We start from the raw sequence: 21,235 nt of genomic DNA, 5'->3' as shown, positions 1-21,235 counted from the left end.
TGATGGCCCAAACCACACCAATGGGTCGCCATGCATCGATCTACTCGCAACTGTTTGGTGTGGTTTGGGCTTTAGTTGCAAGCTGCAGGTGTTGCACACCGAAAATAGCCAATCTACATGCTCATAGCACAATGTTGCATTGTGAGCTCGTAGAGTGGCTATTTTCAGTGTGAGACACAGTGAAGCCTCTCCATGAACAACTAAAGGCCCAATGTTGTTATGATTGTTGTTTATATTTACGTCATTGTGATGCTCGTTTTAATTTGAGTTCAGATTAGTTTACTTTTCTCATTTCTTATTGTGTCTTTTATTTTTTTGCTAAATATCTATTTTCCTTTCTGTCTCCCTGTGAGAAATGTTTGTTGACATTCTTAATGATGACGTAGGAAATATGGTCATTTGTGGTCATTTGGTCCAGCAATCCAGGCACAGATTTGATGTTTTTCTGCGTAAGCATCAAATGGCGGAACAGCTTTCACGGTTTTTGGCGCAAAGTAACCACAGTATACCGCTAATCAATTTACAACTACACACTTTATACAGTATAGAGTATAGAGTATATATGTATACGTATATAGTATATGCCTATATACTATATATATATTTCTTACGTCATCATTTAGAGCTAGTCATACGTATACTATATACATAATCAGTAAAAAATAAAATAGCAAATTGTGCCTGATCTGCTGGGACCAGAGTACGTGGTGTGTATGTGTATGACTAGCTCTTAATGATGACGTAATACTAATACTAGATGTTTATATGTATAAAGTAGGTAGCAAATAGTTACATCTAAACATTAATCATTTCAAACGTTCCTTCACAGAGATACTGAGATTTGACAGTTTACAGCGGTCGAAAGGACTTGCGCGCTCTGCTTGCGCACTAGTTGGCCATTTATGGCCTACTAGTGTGCAACAAGCAAGTATGCACTCGACAGAGTGCAGTTCTAGTTTAGTTTGTATTGCAATTCTTTTTTTTTTTTAAGAAAATCTAAATAAATGATACATTGCTGACAAAACTAAAGGACAATATGTATTTAGTATTTCTGTTTGTTTTGAAAACGGACAATACAGATTCAGTTGGTCATTATTTTATTTTAATTTCAGTTAACCGCCTAAACCAATGGTTTCCAAAGTGGGGTCCATGGGACCCCCAGGGGTCCAGCAGTTCCAGGGGGTCCCCATGCAGCTAAATGATAGTTTGGAACCAAATGGACCCTTATGGTCTGTAACCCATAAGGTGGACCCTTACGTCTGTAACTCCAAATGGACCCTAACGGGTTCCATTTGTACACTCTCAGACGTAAATTAATATTGATGTCACAATATAAATCGGGGGTCCCAGAGATAGAAATGACATTAAATGGGGATCCGTAGACTAATGCATGTCAAACTGGGGGTCCATGAAATTAAACGGGTTGAGAATCACTGCTAGAGCCGTGAAAATCTTCTCTTATGGATAATGGAGGGGGTCCTTGGCACATCTCTTCAAACGGGGGTCTGCGGGGCTAATAAGTGTCAAGTTGGGGGTCCTTGATGTTATCTTCTCCTGTTCAGCGTCCACGCTGCAGAATAATAATAATAATAATAATAACTATCTTCTCCTGTTCAGCGTCCACGCTGCAGAATAATAATAATAATAATAATAACTAGAAAGCAGTTCCTGTAGAAACTGCGTGGGCTCGCGTAAAATGCTTTGTATAAAGTTATTGCCGTGTCAAGTTTGAAACTCGGGGACCGGAGTAATGGTGTTACCATTTGTGTTCTAAATCCATAATCAAAATTTCGGGACTGTAGCATATTGTAAAGAAAAGTAGAAAATGCATTAAAGCTGAAGTAAAAGTAAAAAAAAGTATGAAAATGTGTAAAAACTATAGTTTAAGCAGAATAAAGTATGTGGAAGTTGTAGAAGTGTTTTTAAAGTTTTTCTTTAAATGTAAAAAAAAAAAAATCTAAAAAATTGAAGTTTTTTCTTTTTAAGTAAAAAAGAAAAAAAAAGTTTTTTATTTTTAAGTTTTCATTTTTTTTCTTTTTTTTTCTTTTTTTTCCATTTTTTTCAATTTTTTCATTTTTTTTCATTTTTTTAATTTTTCTTAATTTTTTTTAATTTTTTTAATTTTTTTTAATTTTTTTTAATTTTTTTCGAAAATACTTTTTTGAAAATACTTTTTTGAAAATACTTTTTTGAAAATACTCTTTTGAAAATACTTTTTTGAAAATACTTTTTCATCTCTATCTGATCTATCTGTGTAAAGGCCATCCAATTGCACAAATAGCAGACCTACAAGCCCACAATGTATCGCAGAGCAACTCATTGAGATCTTGTAACTTTAATTTCAGCCCTGTAATTAAGCCCTTATATGTCTCAGCTGTGGAAGTGTAAAAGGCTGGGAGTGGCGCGCAACTTGATCTCTTATTTTACAATGGTTCTGAATGGGGGGAAACTATGCCCGAACAAATTGCTCTATCGCAAAAAGTAAAAGTCGAATGCAAATAATTTCTTCGCTGTGAGTGGCCTGAGATATTGAGGTACACCATGTGCGATTGTGGTGTTGGTACGATCGGAAATGTGGTTATAAGAGCGAGTTAAGAATTGTCATCGCGATAATTTCCTCGTAAGGATTTTACTATGGAGGTCAATGAGCAGATTGACTGTATTTGTGTCACTTAAAAGGCCGTAGTTCACATTCTGTATGTCTCTGTGTTTTGGTGGTCACATTGTGTGAAAGAGGACATGTGTGGCTACAAAATGACCAAAGGACATGCGTGTAAAGTGAATATCTTGGCCGGGACGGCAATTTGTTTGGTAAATTTTCAAGGAAAGATTTTCTGTTCTATGCACTCTAGTGAAAAAAGCCCGCACTCTAAGTTGGCACTAATTAGGCGAAACGGCCTGCGATTGAACTGCGATTTCGGAAAAACCGTTTAACGTATTCGAATACGGTTTGAACCACGACAAAGTCCAGAGTCGTGTGAGCTTTCTAAAGTTTGAATGAAGTTTCAAAGTGAAAGTATGACGGAGTAATAAGAGCTCAAAAAAGTTAACTGTGAAAAATGGGACCTTTCTTCCATCGACTCTCACTATAAAGAATGTAAAAAAAAGTTAAAAAGTTAAAAAGTATAAAAAGTATAAAACTTTGTAAAAATTCTAATTGGAGCAATAATAACTGCAAAGAGCTGAACAGTTTGAAGTTTGAACTAAATTTCTAGCATAAAGTATGTGGAAGTAGTAGGGTGCCAAAAAAAGTGGCGGAAATTGGAATAAATATAAACTGAGAGTAACTAGAAAGCAGTTCCTGTAGAAACTGCGTGGGCTCGCGTAAAATGCTTTGTATAAAGTTATTGCCGTGTCAAGTTTGAAACTCGGGGACCGGAGTAATGGTGTTACCATTGGTGGTCTAAGTCCATAATCAAAATTTCTGGACTGTAACATATTGTAAAGAAAAGTAGAAAATGTATTAAAGCTGAAGTAAAAGTTAAAAAAGTATGAACATTTGTAAAAACTATAGTTTAAGCATAAATAACTGCATAAAGCGGAAATAAAGTATGTGGAAGTAGTATGATGCCCAAAAAGGGGCAGAATAAAGTAAGTAAAGTATTACTGTCTACTAATGATTTGTAATGTATGAATAATGCTTTACAATGTATTCTTGATGAATCAAGAAAAGGTAAAAAAGAAAAAAAATAGTCAATCCAATGGAGTATACATATAAAAGCATTCATGAGCTTAACAGAAATAGCATACTTTTACATGTAAATAGAAGGTTCAAATAGCATATAGGCCTATCTTTAAAAGCATAAACACAATGATTATTGATAATGGTCTAAGATATTTCTTAAAAAAAATATTAAGATAAAAAATATTAAGTTCTTTATTATTATTTTTTTCCTTTTAAGTTTAAAAAAAAGTTAAAGTTTTAATTTTTTAATGTTTTTCATTTTTTTTAATTTTTTAATTTTTTAATCATGCTAATGCTAACATGCTAATGCTAACATGCTAACATGCTAATGCTAACATGCTAACATGCTAATGCTATCATGCTAACATGCTAATGTTAACATGCTAATGCTATCTTTAAAAGCATAAACACAATGATTATTGATAATGGTCTAAGATATTTCTTAAAAAAAATATTAAGATAAAAAATATTAAGTTCTTTATTATTATTTTTTTCCTTTTAAGTTTAAAAAAAAGTTAAAGTTTTAATTTTTTAATGTTTTTCATTTTTTTTAATTTTTTAATTTTTTAATCATGCTAATGCTAACATGCTAATGCTAACATGCTAACATGCTAATGCTAACATGCTAACATGCTAATGCTATCATGCTAACATGCTAATGTTAACATGCTAATGCTAACATGCTAACATGCTAATGCTAACATGCTAATGCTAACATGCTAACATGCTAACATGCTAATGCTAACATGCTAACATGCTAACATGCTAACATGCTAATGCTATCATGCTAACATGCTAACATGCTAACATGCTAATGCTAACATGCTAATGCTAACATGCTAACATGCTAATGCTAACATGCTAATGCTATCATGCTAACATGCTAATGCTAACATGCTAACATGCTAATGATAACATGCTAATGATAACATGCTAATGCTATCATGCTAACATGCTAATGCTAACATGCTAACATGCTAATGCTAACATGCTAATGCTAACATGCTAACATGCTAATGCTATCATGCTAACATGCTAATGTTAACATGCTAATGCTAACATGCTAATGCTAACATGCTAACATGCTAATGCTAACATGCTAATGCTATCATGCTAACATGCTAATGCTAACATGCTAATGCTAACATGCTAACATGCTAATGATAACATGCTAATGATAACATGCTAATGCTATCATGCTAACATGCTAATGCTAACATGCTAACATGCTAATGCTAACATGCTAACATGCTAATGCTAACATGCTAACATGCTAATGCTAACATGCTAACATGCTAATGCTATCATGCTAACATGCTAACATGCTAATGTTAACATGCTAATGCTAACATGCTAATGCTAACATGCTAACATGCTAATGCTAACATGCTAATGCTAACATGCTAACATGCTAATGCTAACATGCTAACATGCTAACATGCTAACATGCTAATGCTATCATGCTAACATGCTAACATGCTAACATGCTAATGCTAACATGCTAATGCTAACATGCTAACATGCTAATGCTAACATGCTAATGCTATCATGCTAACATGCTAATGCTAACATGCTAACATGCTAATGATAACATGCTAATGATAACATGCTAATGCTATCATGCTAACATGCTAATGCTAACATGCTAACATGCTAATGCTAACATGCTAATGCTAACATGCTAACATGCTAATGCTATCATGCTAACATGCTAATGTTAACATGCTAATGCTAACATGCTAATGCTAACATGCTAACATGCTAATGCTAACATGCTAATGCTATCATGCTAACATGCTAATGCTAACATGCTAATGCTAACATGCTAACATGCTAATGATAACATGCTAATGATAACATGCTAATGCTATCATGCTAACATGCTAATGCTAACATGCTAACATGCTAATGCTAACATGCTAACATGCTAATGCTAACATGCTAACATGCTAATGCTAACATGCTAACATGCTAATGCTATCATGCTAACATGCTAACATGCTAATGTTAACATGCTAATGCTAACATGCTAATGCTAACATGCTAACATGCTAATGCTAACATGCTAATGCTAACATGCTAACATGCTAATGCTATCATGCTAACATGCTAATGTCAACATGCTAATGCTAACATGCTAACATGCTAATGCTATCATGCTAACATGCTAATGCTAACATGCTAAGTTTTCATTTTTTTCATTTTTTTCAATTTTTTTCAATTTTTCCATTTTTTCCATTTTTTTCATTTTTTTATTTTTTTAATTTTATTTTAATTTTTTTTAATTTTTTTTAATTTTTTTTAATTTTTTTTAATTTTTTAAGTTTTTTTTAAGTTTTTTTAAGTTTTTTATTTATTTTTTATTTTTTTGAAAATATTTTTTTATAAACATGTGTGTGTGTGTGTGTGCGTGCGTGTGTGCGTGCGTGCGTGCGTGCGTGCGTGCACTTGCGAGAGCTGTGTAAAGGCCAGCCAATAGGAAGACAGGGTGTGTGTGTGCGTGCATGCGTGCGTGCGTGCTCTTGCGAGAGCTGTGTAAAGGCCATCCAATTGCACAAATAGCAGACCTACAAGCCCACAAGGTATCGCAGAGCAACTCATTGAGATCTTGTAACTTTAATTTCAGCCCTGTAATTAAGCTCTTATATGTCTCAGCTGTGGAAGTGTAAAAGACAAACAAGTGGCGCGCAACTTGAAGGTCTTGATCTTGAATGGTCTTGAATGGGGGGAAACTATGCCCGAACAAATTGCTCTATCGCAAAAAGTAAAAGTCGAATGCAAATAATTTCTTCGCTGTGAGTGGCCTGAGATATTGAGGTACACCATGTGCGATTGTGGTGTTGGTACGATCGAAAATGTGGTTATAAGAGCGAGTTAAGAATTGTCATCGCGATAATTTCCTCGTAAGATTTCTACAATGGATGTCAATGAGCAGCTTGACTGTATTTGTGTCACTTAAAAGGCCGTAGTTCACATTCTGTATGTCTCTGTGTTTTGGTGGTCACATTGTGTGAAAGAGGACATGTGTGGCTACAAAATGACCAAAGGACATGCGTGTAAAGTGAATATTTTGGCCGGGACGGCAATTTGTTTGGTAAATTTTCAAGGAAAGATTTTCTGTTTGTACACTCTAGTGAAAGAAGCCCTGCACTCTAAGTTGGCACTAATTAGGCGAAACGGCCTGCGATTGAACTGCGATTTCGGAAAAACCGTTTAACGTATTCGAATACGGTTTGAACCACGACAAAGTCCAGAGTCGTGTGAGCTTTCTAAAGTTTAAATCACGTTTCTACGACAAAGTATGCCAGAGTAATGAGGCTGCAAAAGTGAGGTTGATTTAGAGATAAATCCCATACATTGTCGATGGGAGGAAAAAACTATAAATAAAGTTAAATATTTTAAAAAGTATAAACTTTTTCAAAACAACTTTTTCACCAATGAAAGTTCAAAGATAGATGAACATTATAAAGTTTGAATGAAGTTTCAAAGTGAAAGTATGACGGAGTGATAAGAGCTCAAAAAAGTTAACTGTGAAAAATGGGACCTTTCTTCCATCGACTCTCACTATAAAGAATGTAAAAAAAAGTTAAAAAGTTAAAAAGTATAAAAAGTATAAAACTTTGTAAAAATTCTAATTGGAGCAATAATAACTGCAAAGAGCTGAACAGTTTGAAGTTTGAACTAAATTTCTAGTATAAAGTATGCGGAAGTAGTTAGGTGCCAAAAAAAAGGGTGGAATAAAGAATAAAGAAGTATAAATATAGACTGGCAATAACTATTGTGTGCTCGCTGTGGCGAGCCCACAACTAGTGTGTGCTCGCTGTGGCGAGCCCACAACTATCTTCTCCTGTAGAAGATGATGCTGGTGTTATTCCTGAGCGTGGCGTCCTGCCTGCAGGTGGCAGCACAGAGCAGCTACCATCAGCTGTCAGCTGTCCAGAGGATCTACGTGGACACGGCTCTGGTTAGAGCCAACCAAGAGCTCTCATCAAATGGACATCTTAACTTCGACAAGATCGGTGTTGCTTCTAAAGTGGTGAGTGTCGATTTCGACAACTCAAATCTTTGCTTCTGGGCGGTCCCTGGAACAACATCATTTGAGATTGTGGTCCGCGCCAAATAAATACATATAATTCTGGGGGTCCTTGGCATGAAATAGTTTGAGAACCACTGAGTAGGCCTAATATAAACATAGTTTTTTTTTTTTTTTAACTGTCATGATTTAGAAGACATTTGTAGAATCGTCCTCAGGTCGACGCTATCATGAATATAAATATGACAACTTGGTAAAAAATAAAAACTAGTGGAGATCCAGTACAACTAAAAGACAAATGTTATGTTTGGCTGTGTGATGGTGTCACTGCTCTGCTATTTTCAGCACACAGCTGAGAATAAATCAGACTTTTCATCGCCTGTTAAGATACATTTTAGTCGACTAAATCAACCGTAGATTTAGTTGACTAAAGTCTCATGCAGGTCAACTAAAACTAAACGCCAGACCATAGAAGGGCAGTGATTTAAAGTAACTAAGTACTGCACATAAGTACAACTTTGATGTATTTGTACTTTACTTGAGTATTTCCAATTTCGAGAGGCAAATATTGTATTTCTAGTTACTCCACTTATATGTATTTGAACGCATGTGCACGCACGCACACATGTGCATGAATCTACTTGAATTTCATTTCATTTCATTTAATGGAGTTGTGTTGACTTGTTGTCTTGCAGACGGAGTCCTGGGTGAATATTGATGTGCGTTTAAGGAACACCGTCTGCAACAAACAGACCGAGCACAGACATCGCCCTGAATGTCCATTCAAACGGGTTGGTCACTTTACATTCACTGTATGCAACAAAATGGGTGGAGTTGTCCTTTAAACATGTGTATTCCTTTTCACAACATTAATACGGGTCTGTCTGTCTGTCTGTCTGTCTGTCTGTCTGTCTGTCTGTCTGTCTGTCTGTCTGTCTGTCTGTCTGTCTGTCTGTCTGTCTGTCTGTCTGTCTGTCTGTCTGTCTGTCTGTCAGCTCGAGGTTACATGTCGTGTGTGTGGGCCGGCTGGAAGACAGCCAACGTTCATCGACTGTGATCGCATAAGAGACCTGCAGAACGAGGTAAATATCTCATGTTTCTACTGTCTGTCTGTCTGTCTGTCTGTCTGTCTGTCTGTCTGTCTGTCTGTCTGTCTGTCTGTCTGTCTGTCTGTCTGTCTGTCTGTCTGTCTGTCTGTCTGTCTGTCTGTCTGTCTGAAAAAACGACCAAACATTTGCTTGATTGGTGTTTGGTACGTGTTGTGAACTAGGCCTAAGACGTGTTAATTCTGCTAACAATGCACTGAAAAGTGTCTTAACACATTATTTGTCTTCCAGCGTCATGCGTATTGGGACGAGAACTGTATCCAGAGGTTGTCAGGCAGCGGTTCACTTACCCTAACCCCTTAGATAGCATTTCTGTTGGCTTAGATAGCATTTGACACAGACTTATAGCATGTTATGTAGACAGCACTATAATTGTATTGTATATAGTCATAGCACGCCATAGTACATATGTATAGCATAGTAGTGAATATGTATAGTTTATTATGTATAGTGTATGTATAGTTTCATCATATAGATATTCCGCTGTTACCTTCTTAGCTTACGCATGTTTCATGATAAATGCTTTTATGTGATGTATTCCCATGATTTTGTTCTTGCTTAAATGTAAGTCGCTCTGGATTAAGAGCGTCTGCTAAATGCCTAAATTGTAAATTGTAAATTGTACTATAGCCATGATTCATTAATATGACGATGGAGGGCTCGTCTGAGGACGACGTAAAGAGATTAGTCATTAGTCTTAACGTGGCAAAGACGACGGCCACTCCCTCCCTACCTTCAACAGAATAGGTTTGATTCACGGGGTAAAGACGACGGCCACTCCCTCCCTACCTTCAACAGAATAGGTTTGATTCACGGGGTAAAGGCGACGGCCACTCCCTCCCTACCTTCAACAGCGCCCTGAAAATCCACCTGTTCAGAACAGCCTTCCTGAGTTCACTTTGATTTCAACGTGTTACTTTTACTGTGCTATTGCCATTAATTAATGTTATTCTTTTTCTGTTTCTTTCCTAATAGAGTAGTCAGTAGTCATGGGCGGAGCTTGAGGGGGTTCAGGGGGTGCACTGCACCCCCTGGCAAAAAATAAATAAAAAAATAAAAGTTTTTTTTTTTTTTTTTTTAACTTAACTTCTGACTGTAGTTTGTAATCATCTCTCTTATCATGATATGATGACTCGCTATATGGCTGTAGTGCATGTGTGTATGTGTGTGAGCTGCTGTACTACCTAAATAACAAATTTTTAGGGGTTAGGGCATTGTAAAAACGCTAAAATAATAAAACAAAGGTAAAAAAAAATCGTGTGCGCGCGGGTGTCGTTGGCCAAGCAGTCGCACCCCCTGGCGTCAAGTTCAAGCTCCGCCTATGTCAGTAGTCCTTTCTTTTGTCCTCTCCCGCGGCCCCCACACATGTAAAGCGTCTTTGAGTTCTACTTAGAAAAGCACTCCCAGATATCAGGGGGGTGCCTGGAACAACATATTTTCAGACGGGGGTCGGCGGCCAATTACTTATATTTTTTGGGGGTCCTTGACGTGAAATAGTTTGAGAACCACTGACACTGTATTTCAGAAAACTGAAATACCCGTTTATACGTCCGTTTATACGTGCACCTTTGTTCGCCCCTGTCCAGACTCCATATATGGAGTCTGGGTAGGGGCCCTGTCCAGACCCCATATATGGAGTCTGGGTAGGGGCCCTGTCCAGACCCCATATATGGAGTCTGGGCAGTGACCAGACTCCATATATGGGGTCTGGGTAGGGGCCCTGTCCAGACCCCATATATGGAGTCTGGACAGGGCCCCTACCCAGACTCCATATATGGAGTCTGGGCAGTGACCAGACTCCATATATGGAGTCTGGGTAGGGGCCCTGTCCAGACCCCATATATGGAGTCTGGACAGGGCCCCTACCCAGACTCCATATATGGAGTCTGGGCAGGGGCCCTCTGGGTAGGGGCCCTGTCCAGACCCCATATATGGAGTCTGGACAGGGCCCCTACCCAGACTCCATATATGGAGTCTGGGCAGTGACCAGACTCCATATATGGAGTCTGGGTAGGGGCCCTGTCCAGACCCCATATATGGAGTCTGGACAGGGCCCCTACCCAGACTCCATATATGGAGTCTGGACAGTGACCAGACCCCATATATGGAGTCTGGACAGGGCCCCTACCCAGACTCCATATATGGAGTCTGGACAGTGACCAGACTCCATATATGGAGTCTGGACAGGGCCCATACCCAGACTGGTCACTGCCCAGACTCCATATATGGAGCTGGCCTGTGCTTTATGTTCTCACATCTGCATATAGACTGCATGGGCATGCCTGACAAAGAACTCCATATATGGGCTGCGCATACATGGGACACATATAGCCTAATAACTGGGTGGGGCATACATGTCCAACTTGCATCGTTCCAAGCTCAAGTTCATGTTAAAATATGATACCAGTAAATATGTAAAGTACAGTATATATTAGCCAGTAAATATAATGATGTGTACTACATTCAGTGATTCAGATAACTGTGACATTGCGAATATTTTATGTTTGGAAATGAATACATTTTGTTGTTCTTCTTTTCGTGTCTTTGAAGCATGTGGTTAGGGGACAGTTTCCCAGTACTTTACAGTCCATTATTATCGAACTCTGACAGATCTTTTGAGATGCATTTTGTTAAGGCTCAAGATGAAAAATAAAGGAGTGAAGTGACTCATGTTCTTTATATTATAATCTTTATCCCACGATTTTGCATGTTTCTCAAAAATCAGTTTCTCTCATAAACAGATCTTTGAGAAACATGCAACAACATTGGTTTGTGCATCCCTAGACATTGTACTGCTATTGCTATGTGAACATAATGTATATCCAAATACAGCATAGAATGTCCACTTCCAGCCAAACATCATAATAATCTTCTACCATGTGCAGTTCTCAGCAGCTAAAGACGGTTTGAGGCCACCAAGTACAATTTACAATGTAGGCATTTAGCAGACGCTCTTAATCCAGAGCGATTTACATTAAGCAAGAACAAAAAAGCATGGGAATACATCACATAAAAGCATTTATCATGAAACATGCGTAAACTAAGAAAGTAACAGTGGAATATCTATATAATGAAACTATACATATAACTATACATATATACTACTATGCTATACATATGTACTATGACGTGCTATGACTACATACAATGCAATTATAGTGCTGTCTACATAACATGCTATAAGTCTGTATCAAATGCTATCTAAGTCTACAGAAATGCTATCTAAGGGGGTAGGGTAAGTGCTATGGGCCATGATGGAGTCTGTAAAGGTGGGTTTTCAGACTACGGCGGAAGATTGGGAGTGATGCTGCAGTTCTGACTGCAATGGGAAGTGCATTCCACAGTTTTGGAGCCAGAAGGGAGAAGAGTTTGGGACGTGTGGAGCGTTGTCCCGGCGTTTTTAGTGAGGGTACTTCCAGCTTCCCTGCGTTGGCTGATCTGAGTGTGCGGGAGGGTTTGTAGGGTTCAATCATACTTGCAAGATATGGGGGAGCCATACCTTTGGTTGCTTTGAATGCCAGCATCAGAGTTTTGTATTCTGTGCGGGCAGCGACTGGGAGCCAGTGGAGGGAGCGGAGCAGGGGGGAGACATGTGAGAATTTTGGCTGGTTGAAGACCAAGCGAGCTGCGGCATTTTGGATCAGCTGGAGAGGCTTAAAGGAGAATTCCAAACTAAAAGACTTTCTTAACTTTCTTTGTAGTTGTTACGTCCCCACCAAAGAGGTTCAGGTGTTATTTTGTGCAAAAGCTCCTTATTGGCTATTTCCCCTACCATAAGCCCTAAATGAATTGCATTGAATTGAATGGGGCTATGGGGTGTTGTGCTAATTCGCTTATTTCCATTGCTCAAAATTATCATTTATTTGTATATATCCTCTCTTCATAATGTAAATAATATCCCAAGCGGCACACTTTACTACTTCTTTCGATGGAAATAAGCGAACTAGCATAACACCCCATAGCCCCATTCAATTCCCATTCAATGCAATGCAATTCATTGAGGGCTTATGGTAGGGAAAATAGCCAATATGGAGTTTTTGCCCCAAAAAAACACCTGGACCTCTTTGGTGGGGACGTAACAACTACAAAGAAAGGTAAGAAAGATAAGAAAGCATTCTAGCATGGAATTCTCCTTTAAGTGCACATGCTGGTAGGCCAGTAAGGAGGGAGTTACAATAGTCGAGTCGAGTTGAGTACAGCAGTATGTTTACGCATGCTGCATTGTAGAGGCTGATATTTTGTTAGTGCGATTTTCTTTTTTTACAATTACACTCGACAACCTCAGGTTTGTAGCAGAATTATTGTTCCATATTCTAATGCAGGCGTTCTCAACCCGTGGGTCGCGACGTCGCCAAATCATTTGGGGTTTTTATTTTAACTGACACGGCCAAAGCATTTCTGGGGGTCCCCAGCCAAAGACGGGAAACAGGAAACACCAGGCCAGTAAGAGGAGCAGGGATGATCGTGCTTTTGCGGCTGTGGGCCCCAAACTCTGGAACATGCTGCCGCTCCATATTAGATCTGGATTAAACTCTGGAACATGCTGCCGCTCCATATTAGATCTGGATTAAACGCTGGAACATGCTGCCCCTCCATATTAGATCTGGATTAAACGCTGGAACATGCTGCCCCTCCATATTAGATCTGGATTAAACTCTGGAACATGCTGCCCCTCCATATTAGATCTGGATTAAACGCTGGAACATGCTGCCCCTCCATATTAGATCTGGATTAAACTCTGGAACATGCTGCCCCTCCATATTAGATCTGGATTAAACGCTGGAACATGCTGCCCCTCCATATTAGATCTGGATTAAACGCTGGAACATGCTGCCCCTCCATATTAGATCTGGATTAAACTCTGGAACATGCTGCCGCTCCATATTAGATCTGGATTAAACTCTGGAACATGCTGCCCCTCCATATTAGATCTGGATTAAACTCTGGAACATGCTGCCCCTCCATATTAGATCTGGATTAAACTCTGGAACATGCTGCCCCTCCATATTAGATCTGGATTAAACTCTGGAACATGCTGCCGCTCCATATTAGATCTGGATTAAACTCTGGAACATGCTGCCCCTCCATATTAGATCTGGATTAAACTCTGGAACATGCTGCCCCTCCATATTAGATCTGCCGAGTCAACCGGGGCTTTTAAATCCCTCCTCAAAACTCATCTGTTCTCCCAAGTCTTTAACTGCACCTGATTTACCTGTATTTTTATTTCCTGCTCTGTGCTATTTATGCTCTGTTTTATATTTTATTGTCTCTTTTCATTGTTTTATATTGCTATGCTCTACTGTCTTGTTTTTACTCTGTTCAGCACTTTGGTCAGCTTTGGCTGTGCTATACAAATAAAGTTTGATTTGATTTGATGATGGATTAGTTTCTAAACCATCAACATTCAGTTTTTATCTCTCATCAGTGATGACCTATACTGCCCTACAAAGCCGAAAAGTGACTGACTGCAATGCTCTCTCTCTGAAGAGCTCAGACTATGCCCACAGGCCGCAGGCAGTAAACAAAACAATTTGGTCCAGTTTTAGGGAAAGCTCCCTAGGATCCTTTAACCACTAAAAGCAACTCATTGTCACACCTGTATGGCTGATTCTGTGTGCAGTCACACCTGTCCTGAATCAAAGGACCAGATCAAAATGACCACATTGGGCCAAAATGTAAAGCAAAGATGCTCCAGTGGCACCGCCAGCAAGAGTTTGCCAATTGTGGTTATTATACCTTTGGTGGCTTTCTTCTATTGGTCAGCATCTTGCAAATTCTTGGCTGTAGGGCATTCTGGAGGAAAGTGGTGTGTTTGGAAAGAACACAGCTGCAACATTATGAAGGGAAAATGATGGAACTGTGTAGCCCAGGCATGCACAAACTGGCATTTGAAGCATTTTTGAAGTTTTCTGCAATGGATGGATGGAGGATAACGACAGCAAAATAGACAACAGTTGCTTTGAGCTTTGAGCTAAGTCACCAATCAGTTGTGGACGATAGAAGGCAGGCTGCGTTGGTCTTGGTCCCCAAGCTTTCTATTGGAGATCAGGAAGTCAGGGCTCACGCAGCGACCAACAGCAAAGAGTTTTGGTTTGATGTTTATGTCCATATGTTTATGTCTATGTTTATGTCCATATGTTTATGTCCATATGTTTATGTCTATGTTTATGTCCATATGTTTATGTCTATGTTTATGTCTATGTTTATGTCCATATGTTTGTCTATGTTTATGTCTATGTTTATGTCCATATGTTTATGTCTATGTTTATGTCCATATGTTTATGTCCATATGTTTATGTCTATGTTTATGTCCATATGTTTATGTCCATATGTTTATGTCCATATGTTTATGTCTATGTTTATGTCCATATGTTTATGTCCATATGTTTATGTCCATATGTTTATGTCCATATGTTTATGTCCATATGTTTGTCTATGTTTATGTCTATGTTTATGTCCATATGTTTATGTCTATGTTTATGTCCATATGTTTATGTCTATGTTTATGTCCATATGATATGTTTATGTCCATATGTTTATGTCCATATGTTTATGTCTATGTTTATGTCCATATGTTTATGTCCATATGTTTATGTCCATATGTTTATGTCCATATGTTTATGTCCATATGTTTATGTCTATGTTTATGTCCATATGTTTATGTCCATATGTTTATGTCCATATGTTTATGTCCATATGTTTATGTCCATATGTTTATGTCTATGTTTATGTCCATATGTTTATGTCCATATGTTTATGTCCATATGTTTATGTCTATGTTTATGTCCATATGTTTATGTCCATATGTTTATGTCCATATGTTTATGTCCATATGTTTATGTCCATATGTTTATGTCCATATGTTTATGTCCATATGTTTATGTCCATATGTTTATGTCCATATGTTTATGTCCATATGTTTATGTCCATATGTTTATGTCCATATGTTTATGTCTATGTTTATGTCCATATGTTTATGTCCATATGTTTATGTCCATATGTTTATGTCCATATGTTTATGTCTATGTTTATGTCCATATGTTTATGTCCATATGTTTATGTCCATATGTTTATGTCCATATGTTTATGTCCATATGTTTATGTCTATGTTTATGTCCATATGTTTATGTCCATATGTTTGTCTATGTTTATGTCCATATGTTTATGTCCATATATATGTTTTGATTATGTATGTTTCAAACCTCTATGATAAGCTGTAAACCTGTGTGTGTGTGTGTGTGTGTGTGTGTGTGTGTGTGTGTGTGTGTGTGTGTGTGTGTGTGTGTGTGTGTGTGGGGTGGGTGGGTGGGTGGGTGGGGGTGGGGGTGCGGGTGCGGGGAGTGGTCACAGCTCCCAGTAGGTTTTTTTCTCAGTCGGCAGAGCATGTCCATACTCGTCGAAAACAGTCGTACTGATCCTAAGTGATCACTGTGGTCTTGTCTATTGTTAACAGTCAAATCGGGTGCACAGCTAGGGTCAGTTCAGTTATAACCGAGGACCGACAGTCTAGGGTCAGTTCAGTTATAACCGAGGACCGACAGTCTATAGGGTCAGTTCAGTTATAACCGAGGACCGACAGTCTATAGGGTCAGTTCAGTTATAACCGAGGACCGGCAGTCTTGCGAAGCAGAACTTTCTCTACAAGCTCAACCAGACAGCACCACTTTCTCCTCCCTCTGAAGCTAAAGGTAATTTTTGTAATCTTTCATTTGTTTTTTATTTTCCATTGGTTTTGACTTCCAAGTTTTAACGAAGTTTTTGCAGCGAGTTTGCCAGTTTTAATTTAGTTTGTATTTTTAAAAGAAAAACGAAATAAATTATACATTGCTGACAAAACTAAAGGACAATGTATTTAGTATTTGTTTTTTTTAAATTTCAGTTAATCGCCTAAACCAATGGTTTCCAAAGTGGGGTCCATGGGACCCCCAGGGGTCCAGCAGTTCCAGGGGGTCCCCATGCAGCTAAATGATAGTTTGGAACCAAATGGACCCTTATGGTCTGTAACCCATAAGGTGGACCCTTACGTCTGTAACTCCAAATGGACCCTAACGGGTTCCATTTGTACACTCTCAGACGTAAATTAATATTGATGTCACAATATATGTCCCAGAGATAGAAATGACATTAAATGGGGATCCGTAGACTAATGCATGTCAAACTGGGGGTCCATGAAATTAAACGGGTCGAGAATCACTGCTATAGAGCCGTGAAAATCTATAATGGGGGGGGGTCCTTGGCATATCTCTTCAAACGGGGGTCTGCGGGGCTGATAAGTGTCAAGTTGGGGGTCCTTGATGTTATCTTCTCCTGTTCAGCGTCCACGCTGCAGAATAATAATAATAATAATAATAACTATCTTCTCCTGTAGAAGATGATGCTGGTGTTATTCCGGAGCGTGGCGTCCTGCCTGCAGGTGGCAGCACAGAGCAGCTACCATCAGCTGTCAGCTGTCCAGAGGATCTACGTGGACGCGGCTCTGGTTAGAGCTAACCAAAACATTCATCATTATGGACATTTTAACTTCTACAAGATGGGTGATGCTTCTAGTTCTAAAGTGGTGAGTGTCGATTTCGACAACTCAAATCTTTGCTTCTGGGCGGTCCCTGGAACAACATCATTTGAGATTGTGGTCCTCGGTCAAATAAATACATATAATTCTGGGGGTCCTTGGCATGAAATAGTTTGAGAACCACTGAGTCAGATAAACATAGTTTTTTTTTTTTTGAAAACTGTCATGATTTAGAAGACATTTGTAGAATCGTCCTCAGGTCGACGCTATCATGAATATAAATATGACAATTTGGTAAAAAATAAAAACTAGTGGAGATCCAGTACAACTAAAAGACAAATGTTATGTTTGGCTGTGTGATGGTGTCACTGCTCTCTGCTATTTTCAGCACACAGCTGAGAATAAATCAGACTGCTAAGATACATTTTAGTCGACTAAATCAACCGTAGATTTAGTTGACTAAAAGTCTCATGGTCAACTAAAACTAAACGCCAGACCATAGAAGGGCAGTGATTTAAAGTAACTAAGTACTGTACAATGTACAGTATACTTAGTTACTTAGTTACTCAAGTAAAGTACAAATACATCAAAGTTGTACTTATGTACAGTGTAAGTACAACTTTGATGTATTTGTACTTTACTTCAGTATTTCCAATTTCGAGAGGCAAATATTGTATTTCTAGTTACTCCACTTATATGTATTTGAACACATGTGCACGCACGCACACATGTGCACGCACGCACACATGTGCACGAATCTACTTGAATTTCATTTAATTTCATTTAATGGAGTTGTGTTGACTTGTTGTCTTGCAGACGGAGTCCTGGGTGAATATTGATGTGCGTTTAAAGAACACCAACTGCAACAAACAGACCAAGCACAAACATCGCCCTGAATGTACATTCAAACGGGTTGGTCACTTTACATTCACTATATGCAACAAAATGGGTGGAGTTGTCCTTTGTGTGTATTCCTTTTCACGTCAGCACGTCTACATTAATACGGTCCTGTCTGTCTGTCTGTCTGTCAGCTCGAGGTTACATGTCGTGTGTGTGGGCGGGCTGGAAGACAACCAACGTTCATCGACTGTGTTCGCATAAGAGACCAGAAAGCGGTAAATATCTCGTTTCTACTGTCTGTCTGTCTGTCTGAAAAAACAACCAAACATTTGCTTGATTGGTGTTTGGTACGTGTTGTGAACTAGGCCTAAGACGTGTTAATTCTGCTAACAATGCACTGAAAAGTGTCTTAACACATCGATTGCGCAAAACGCTCTAAAGCGCTTTATTAATCTCGAACGCCATCTGCACATGACGTACCAAAGCGTTTTATTGGTTTATTTTATGATTAATGTGCTTCATATTTATATCCGCCTTGACAACAAAAAAAGTAACCCCGATCGTTTCTAGAAAGATCCGGTATGTGATCCGGGAGTAAAAAGCCCCCCACCTCCTGAAAAGAGGTCTGGTCTAATGTCTATCCAGGCATGCCGTATCCATTACGACGTACTGGGGAGGCGGCCTCGCCGGCCTGCACACGGCATAGACCAACGCAGATCAGGGGATCTAAAATGGCGGTACCCATGCTAGTGTGTGTGTGAATACACTCGATTCCCCTCCCCTCCTGTTTCTACATGGTTTCTCCCGATGCAGCAATGTAGGCCCCCCCTCTTCGTTTCAGATCGTATTGCAGTTAGTTTCAGTTCCACCCCCCACTCACTTATCCACTGTGGCTGTTCCTCGAACTGCCTTACACCGCCGCTTCGTCCTCTCATTCTCGGAAAGAAACATCCCTCTGCCCGACGTTACTAGGATAGATCAACGCCGTGGAACCCCACCCAGGCCCGCGTTGCATGTCTCTCATTCTCGGAAAAAGGATATAACGCCTCCAACTGACATGAACCGCAGCTTCGTCCTTTCATTCACTCGGAAAAAATAGCCCTCTGCCCTCTATCGCTAATGGTGATGCACGCCACGGTGTCGAGAGAATAGCTCAGCCCACTGTGATCTCTTCTATACGGGCTTCTTCGTTTCCGAGAATGAGAGATGCAACGCGGGGGATGATGATGATGATGGATGATGATTATGCGCACATAGGATATCCGTGGTTGTAACCGACTTTTTATTCATTATAATTGCAGTGATAAGACCACAATGAAGACGTCTGCGACGTAATCGACCCGTTTGTAATGTCTAACATTTACACATGGCTCATCCCCGCGATTAGAGTCTCTCTCTCGGGTAGCTCCTTCCCACCGCTTATCGCTCCTGTGGTGCTTTGTCCCAACATGTCCAGGAATGTCAAACACTAAGCGTCTCACAACGATATGCTAGTGTTCTGAAACGAAACGATCTGTGGAAGGTATCCTACACACTGGTAGCCGCCCTACACTGATCCAAATTGATTTTGTTTACTGAGACAATGATCACATATGTGCACATAATCCTCATCCTCATGACGTTATCATAGCGAGTTATAAAGGTTTAAAGTCACAGAGATTGACAGGCAGATATAAACATAAATAAATTATTATCATATACATACTACACACTGAATGAAAGCCCTAAATGTCTAATTTTAGGAGGAAAACAAATAAAATACACATATCCCATATACAGTTTGTCAGTACTAGGCTATTGAATCAATTTCATTTATAAAATTCTCTTTTTCAGAGAGAACTTTAGAGAAAGCATGGACCTATAGAACTATTATTCACAAAATAAGGCATATAGCGACATGTACATACTATATACCGTATGAAACAGAAGACTCTCTGCTTTCATAAGAAAAAAACTAATACTGTAATAATAATAAAAATCACACCCATGTGAAGTGAGCAGTGCAATGTTGTGAAGTGAGCAGTGCAACATTGCACTGCTCACTTCAAAGGGGTGTGATTTTTATTATTATTACAGTAGAAGTATTTTTCTTATGAAAGCAGAGAGTCTTCTGTTTCATACGGTATATAGTATGTACATGTCGCTATAGGCCTTATTTTGTGAATATTTAGTTGTCAGTTCCTTGTCTTGTCTAAAATACTCTGAGGATTTCAGAAAATGCATGGACCTGAAGAACCATTATTCACAAAATAAGGCCTATAGCGACATGTACATACTATATACCGTATGAAACAGAAGACTCTCTGCTTTCATAAGAAAAATACTTCTACTGTAATAATAATGAAAATCACACCCCTTCTGACAGGGGTTTTCAACTGGTTTTGACCCAGGGACCACCATTCTGACTAGCAGCAGCCTGGGGACCACCACTGTTGTGTCGGGTGGGTCTACGATGGACCCACCCGACACAATAGTGGTGGGGCATTCATGCACCATGGGTTAAGATTGTTTTTGTTTTCTTCTTACTTGTTGTTACTCACTAATCACACTATCACAGGCTACATTCATGAGCTGGACAAAAATGTTTCAAAGTATTTTATTATCAAAAGTTTTGTAGTGTTTTGTAGTGTTTTTTACTTGTACTAAGCAGGACTAAAAAAAAGTCTCAAAATAATAATCCATTTCACATTTGACACTTGGTGCATTTGACAGTCACAGTAGGTTTGTTTCTGACCCCCCCCCCCCCCCCCCCCCCCCCCACACACACACACACACACACACACACACACACACACACACACACACACACACACACACACACACACACACACACACACACACACACACACACACACACACACAGAAACAGAATATATATTTTTATCTTATTCTATTTTAATAATCTTCTCTTTATTTTAACCAACCTACAACCTGCACTACATTTTACTAGGGCCTTATACAGTAGGCTACCTTTCTAACATACAGAGGGAACTGTTCATTGTGTACCGTCACTTTAAAAGCGTAATGTATACATCATCGTACGACGGTGTCACGCACCA

General features: G+C 39.0%; 1 protein-coding gene across 1 annotated transcript; it reads left to right on the top strand.

Annotated features, from left to right (window-relative positions):
- Positions 1–7,541: 7,541 nt before the first annotated feature.
- On the top strand, positions 7,542–19,416 carry LOC310877057 (cystatin-like protein; the record flags this gene model as incomplete). The annotated part of the gene is made up of 4 exons (XM_083790725.1): positions 7,542–7,721; positions 18,153–18,248; positions 18,368–18,451; positions 19,375–19,416. The coding sequence occupies 4 exons, from the start codon at positions 7,542–7,544 to the stop codon at positions 19,414–19,416; spliced, it is 402 nt and encodes a 133-aa protein (XP_083646851.1).
- Between the last annotated feature and the right edge of the window lie 1,819 nt (positions 19,417–21,235).

This window comes from Protomyctophum parallelum, assembly GCF_964188405.1.
Source record: "Protomyctophum parallelum genome assembly, chromosome: 2".
In the NCBI taxonomy this organism is placed as follows: Eukaryota; Metazoa; Chordata; class Actinopteri; order Myctophiformes; family Myctophidae; genus Protomyctophum; species Protomyctophum parallelum.
Note: the sequence above shows the minus strand (reverse complement) of the source record. Positions and strands in the feature narration are given on the sequence as shown.